The 6,345-nt window shown below is 52.9% G+C and overlaps 1 protein-coding gene and 1 pseudogene across 1 annotated transcript; both read right to left on the bottom strand.

Moving 5' to 3' along the window:
• Positions 1 to 1,491: 1,491 nt before the first annotated feature.
• On the bottom strand, positions 1,492 to 2,575 carry LOC119360738. Its single transcript, XM_037626251.1, has 2 exons — positions 1,944 to 2,575; positions 1,492 to 1,833 (listed from the first exon to the last, which is right to left on the bottom strand). The coding sequence occupies exons 1-2, from the start codon at positions 2,157 to 2,159 to the stop codon at positions 1,492 to 1,494; spliced, it is 558 nt and encodes a 185-aa protein (XP_037482148.1). The 5' UTR covers positions 2,160 to 2,575.
• A 1,586-nt stretch (positions 2,576 to 4,161) lies between these two features.
• LOC119360737 lies at positions 4,162 to 6,071 on the bottom strand (annotated as a pseudogene).
• Positions 6,072 to 6,345: the final 274 nt, after the last annotated feature.

Below are 6,345 nucleotides of genomic sequence, written 5' to 3'. Positions count from 1 at the left end.
GAGCAGTACGATGGCAACGCCAACGGCCTCGTCATCGGCCTCCACGTCACCTTCACCAACCCCTACGACGCTCACCACCTCCTCGGCCAGGTGTTCTGGTGTGGATGCGAGTTTATCGCGTTCACGACCTACAACATCTTCACCAACTTCCACCACATCTTCCCTCACCCCAATGGCATGCACACCCTCCCCTACCAGATGCCGGAGGATGACGAGTGAGGGGCCCAAGGAGGAGGGGCCAAGGAGTGGCAAGGAGGAGGGGCCAAGGAGTTGTTCAAGGGGCGAGTCTTCTATCTATCTAGTTTGGGGCTCTAGTTTCTGTTTGTGTTGGTTCGGGCGTGTGTGCCCGTGTCTTTTATATATCTAGTTTTAATTATTTTACTTTCATGTTTTATGAACTATATGTAGTGGGGGGATGCCCCTCTATATGTTTTATCTATCTATGCTACTAGGGTACCCGATGCCCCACTATCTATCTATATGTTTTTTCGGTCCTAAAGTTTCTCCATTGCATTTTATTTATGTGGCCATGTGTACTAAAAAACAATTGATCTGGTATCTAAAATGTACGTTACCAAGAAATTGACAATAAAGATTATGTACTGTACTACATAATCATACAGTTGGTATACAATGCATTTGAAGACAATGGGCAAGAAAAATGCTAATTATCTGGTGCTGATGACATGCGCAAGTGTTGTTTGATGTTTAAATCATGCTTGCTATGTCATTTTTTGCTGCCAAACATGGCATTAGCGAGAAAGGTCATTTGGGCACTGAATGTATTAAAGTATACACCATATATAAAAATGTCTAGCCAAAAGATTTGGGTGTACACCCATGACCAAGTATGGATCCGCCCCTGGTTGTAAGGGGATGCCCCTCTATGTTGTAAGGAGATGCTACTAGGGGCACACTAGATGTCTTCTTTTTTGGGCACAACCTTTTTCGGTTGAAACACACGAGTAAAAACTTTGAAAACACCATAGCACAAGTAAAAAAATATATTAAGAAATGGTGCTTGGTTGAAATAAACTAGAACCAAACAATTGCAACTTTTTTGGTTCACAAAGACTGCTCAAATAATTATCTCAAATAGCTTATGCATAAAAATATCTCAAATAATTATCAGATGAGTTATCTCAAAAAAGGTGACTGCAGGAAACTTAAAATTTGTGAAATGATCTAAAGCCGAAAAGATATATCGATGTCAATGACCGTGTGCACTTTTTTTGCACTCCTTTTATCAATGGGCCTGGATATGTTCTATTCGGCCCTGCCTAACTTCTATATGGGCCTGGCCTTTTCGGGCAACTGTGGACGAACCTTTTTTTCTTTTCTCCCTCTACCACTGAAACTAAAACTGATGACGAACTGAAGAAATAAAAAACGGGGCCGAAACAGAGTGGAGAGGACATGCTTAATTCATACAGCGCAACACTTTTATTCAAATGTACATATCATCCCGATTACAAATGATGCCCAATCTATTCACTTACGACTAATTATCATCACATAAACAAATGCGAGACCAATTACACAAACATAAATAAGTGCGGCCATGAGCCCCATCAAATTGCCCTGCTTCTGCAATTTGATGAGTTTCTTCATCTGCTTGTTCAGCTTCTTCAGCTCTGCCGTCACTCCTGCATCCCCCACAGTAGCACCAATGGAAGGGCGGGCGCCCCCGATGGAATTGCCAGATCCAGGGGCCCCGGATCCAGATGCGCCCGATCCAAACTTGCCCAACTTCTCCTCCCCTGATGCACCCTCCAGTTGAATCCGCTCTATGTACTCATCTAGCCACTCAAAATGGGTGCATTGCTTCAATTTCTGAAATCGGGAAGATGAACCCTAAATCCCAAATCCGATGGGGAAAAATGGGCAAATATGAAATTGGGAGACAAAAACCAAAATTGGCATATTGAGAAGTAAAATCTCACCTTTCCCTGCTCTGGTTTGCTCTCGCATTTCACGAATTCCCGCCCAAGGTTGCCATTCTTGTCGGTCGTTGTGACTAGCCGCTTCAGGGGTGCGATACGTGGGCATGCAGGGCATCTTGTCATGGGCACTGCGCCATAGCGCGGCCATGAGCGGCGGGAGGCTGAAGCGGAGCTCGACATTGCTAGGTCGCGGCCCGGAACGGCGTTGCTGCGCATCGTCGCCGGAGAAAAAGAACAACAACGGTCGGGGAGGGGGAGGGGGGAGGATGGGCTCGGGTGCTGCACGGCTCGGGGCACGGCTCGGTGTCCTCTTATACCAATGCTGACCTGGATAAGTTAGTGGGTCCCACGCTGTGGGTCCCGCTCACCTGACCAATGCTGAGTTGGATAAGTTAGTGGGTCCCATGCTGTGGGTCCCGCTCACCTGATTCGAGTTTTAAACATGTGTCTTTGGATTAGGCAGCAGTGTCGCATGGGAGCTATTTTTTCCAACGAAGATGTCGCATGAGAGCGATTACAACCAACTACGTCGCATGAGAGACAATTCACACCAACTACGTCGCATGGGAGCTATTCGCCCCGCTCGGACTGCTTGGGGAGACGCAGGCGGACGCGGAGGAGGGAGGAGAGAGCGGCCGCCATGAGGAGGAGCGCGAGGCGCCGGCCGTGGAGGAGGAGAAGACGACGAGGAAGCGAAGTAGGAGGAAGTCCGGCAGTGTCCACAGCTTCAGCCTCCCCAAGCGTAGGATCCGAAAGCCAGCTCCCGCTCCAAAGGTCGAGATTTTCGTGGACGCCGACGTGGGGCCGGAAGCAGAGAGCGACCGCAAGGTGGTGGCCAAGAGAAAGAGGAACGACGTTCGTCGCCATGGCCGCGACGTCGCCAAGCGCGCCAAGAAGACGACCCCGCCGGTGCCGGAGGAGGAGCGCAAGGTGGTCAAGACGGAGAAGAAGAGGAACCCGCCAGAGGAGGAGAAGGACGAGCGCAAGGTGGTCAAGAAGGAGAAGAAGACAAACCTGCCGGAGGAGAAGAAGGGCGGCGGCCGGGACGAGCGCACCGCGGTCAAGGCGGAGAGGAAGAGGGTCCCGCCGGAGGAGGAGCGCACGGCGGTGGTGCTGGTGGCCGTCAAGAGGGAGAGGAAGAGCAAGGCTCCTCTCTACGGCCGCGCCGTCACCGTCACGGAGGAGCCGGAGACGAAGCCCCCACGCGCCGTCAGGGCCGAGGAGGCCACCACCGCCGCCTTGGCCGTGCCGCGCGGCATGGTCGACCGATGGACGGTCACGCGCTACGCGGCCGCCGAGGCGTCCCTGCTCGGCATCCTGCGCCGCTTCGGCGTGCGCCCCGGCAAGACCGTCCCCCGCGGCGAGCTGCGGCAGGCGGCGCGCAAGCACGTCGGCGACACGGGCCTCCTCGACCACCTCCTCAAGCACACTGCCGACAAGGTGCCGCGCGGCAGCGCCGAGCGCATCCGTCGCCGCCACAACACCGACGGCGCCATGGAGTACTGGCTCGAGCCGGCCGAGCTCGCGGCCCTGCGCCGGGAGGTCGGCGTCGACCCGTACTGGGTGCCGCTGCCAGGGTGGAAGCGCGGGGACCCCGTCTCCGCCGACGGCTACGCGCTCAAGGCAAAGAAGCAGATGGAGGAGCTCACCAAGGAGCTCGCCGGAGTAAAAAGGTCTTTTTCTCCCTTCTCCTGCCATCTTCCTATGCAATTTCTTCTTCATCTTTGGATTGGTCTAGTGGAGAATGCAGTGCAATGCTGACGCGATCTTCCATTGATCCTTGCATGTGACAAAGAAATGTTTGTGCTAAAGTTGATCTTTTTTGCTGAATTGCTAATGTTACTATACTGTTAAGATTCTTGCATACAGTAAATACTCCATTTGTCACAATGCCAGTGTTGTGTTAAGACTAGATTTTGTTAGATTTGTGTATGAAGGCACTTGTGCTGAATAAAGCAATGCTAATTTGTGCTAAAGTTGATTACGGGTGCTGAATTGATAGTACCATATTATCAACATTCTTGAATACAGGAAGTAGCAATGCTAGTTTTGTGTTGGCACTGAATTCTGTTGCTCTGAATTTGTGTATGAAGACACATGCAGCAGCTGGTGAAGGCACATCAAGGCACAATGAACAATGAAGTGAAACCTGAGGCAGTCAAAGCCTGCATTTCTCATGAGCCTTATCATGTATATGTGCTGTCAAAATTATATCTCCCTGTTCTGCATCATGTACATTTGTTGTGGTAAAAAATATGGGGAAATGGGGTATGCATGCATGGATGTAGCCCACCCCCTTAGTTGTGATGCACACTTGTCAGCTGTCAGGGTTTCTGGTTCATGAATTGCATTTGCAATGGGTTGTGTGGGTTCATTAGGGCTAAAGGCAGGGGGCAAACTGCAAAATACACGGCGCTGACCGGCTCAGCCCAGCTGGCTCCACTTGGCGAGCTGTGATTCGCAAGGACCAAATTTGCACTTCCATGACAAGTTCAAAGACCAAATAATCAGCGTTTTCAAGTTTGAGGACCAAACCATCACCTCCATGACAAGTTTAGGGATCTGCAGTGCTATTACCTCTTGTTTCTTAAACCTCTGGTCTTTGCCAGAATATACCGGAGACATCGGTTTCAACCACCTCGAATAGTTTCATAGAGTTAGTATATGATCTACCAACTGATCGACTGCCAGCTGAGTAGACCCAGCGTTCTTCAGAGACTCCACCGATTTGGTCTTAAGCTCCTTTGCCCTTTCCCTCGCCGTTGCGCCATCTCCCCCTTCCATCAACCTCGCAATGGCGTGCTCAATCTCCCCCCGTTCCATCTTACCCACCAACAAGGTCCCTATCTCCCACACGTCCTCCACGTACCTCCCGTTCGCCAGCTGGTCTCCGAAGAAAGGGCTGCACAACATCGGTACCCCCTCGCAGATACTCTCCGGCGTCGAGTTCCAGCCACTGTGCGTCCGGAACCCGCCCACCGCACGGTGCGCTAGCACCTCCTGCTGCGGCGCCCACCTGACCACCTTGCCCCTGCCCCTCACCGCTCGCTCGAACCCTTCCGGCAGCTCTGCATCCTCGGAACCGAGGACGAGGCCGCTTCGAACGACCCACAGGAAAGGCTTGCCGCTGTTCGCGAGGCCCCAAGCAACCTCGTTGAAGTCGTGTCGGTGCACCGGAGCGACGCTCCCGAAGCTCACGTAGAGCACGGAGCCTGCTGCCTGCGTGTCCAGCCACTCGACGCAGCTTCGGTCCTGCTCGAGCAGGCTGCCGGCGCCGCCGATGGTGGAGAGCTTGTGAAGTGGGCCGATGGCGAAGGCGCGGATGCCGCTGGTAGCGAGCTCGTCCCGGATCGCCTCCAGTTCGGGGGTCTCGAGAGCTTCGAATGTGTTGATTAGGATCCCCGAGGAGCCCGTTGTAGTTTCGGTGGCCATGTCCAGGATCTTCCTCGCCTTTCTTGGTTGGGGTATTTGCTAGGGTCGAACAGGTCCGAGACTCGTACTGGTGGCAGCTCCGTCACCGGCTTGCTTAGTTCATGCTCTGAAATGAAATACTACAAAAAATTCTCTAATCTCGTGTGGAAATTAATTTTGGTTAAGAAGAACCCATACCCACACAAAATTGCAGTGACGCCATTGTTGTGACTAACCTTGCGCTGGCAAGTATCCCTTCTCGTGGAGCATGGCGTTGGACCTGAACAAGCGGACGGCTGCCGCGCTGCTGGTTTGCAGCACGATCGTCGGCAGGCCTAGCTCGACCGCCGCCTTCTGCGCGGCGGGGAGGAAGGTGTCGATGACAAGGCACGCCGGCCGGGGCTCCTCGGAGAGAATCGACGCGAGCGCGTCGCGGACGCACCCCGACACCTCCATAGCCGCGTTCATGGCGACGATCATGCCCAGGCCGTCCTTGGGCGCAGCCACATCGTCCGGCATTTCATCGGCCACGGCGACGAAGTCGAACTCCGGGTGACTAGCTGGGTCGGGGGCGTTGAACGTGGTGTGGAGGATGGTGACCGCGAGGCCGCGGCCGTGGAGCACGTCGGCGAGCTGCAGCATCGGGCTGAGGTGGCCCTGGAACGGCAGGGGGAACAGCAGGATGCGACCCCTGGGTCCTCGGTCGAGTCCAGCCATCGTTGCGTAACGGATGTGTTGGTCAGTTTATCGAAGTTGGACTCCGTAATTTGTAGCCTTGGCCATTGTCCATTTGATCGTGCCGTCAGTTTACGAAGCTTCGAGGTAATTTCATTTAGGACCCTCATCTCTCCTGAACATGCCCCAAATTTTAAAATAGCACTTTGTAAAATCGTCGTGTAGCTATCTAGAGTCTCAAGTCTCTAACAAACATTACAATATTATTGCAAAGATTGAGTTTTTCCTTGGTGATATCCATGCGAATGATTGACTC

The sequence above is a fragment of the Triticum dicoccoides genome, chromosome 2B (genome assembly GCF_002162155.2).
Source record: "Triticum dicoccoides isolate Atlit2015 ecotype Zavitan chromosome 2B, WEW_v2.0, whole genome shotgun sequence".
NCBI lineage: Eukaryota > Viridiplantae > Streptophyta > Magnoliopsida > Poales > Poaceae > Triticum > Triticum dicoccoides.
The sequence above is the reverse complement of the archived record's forward strand: the minus strand, read 5'-3'. Positions and strand labels throughout refer to the sequence as shown.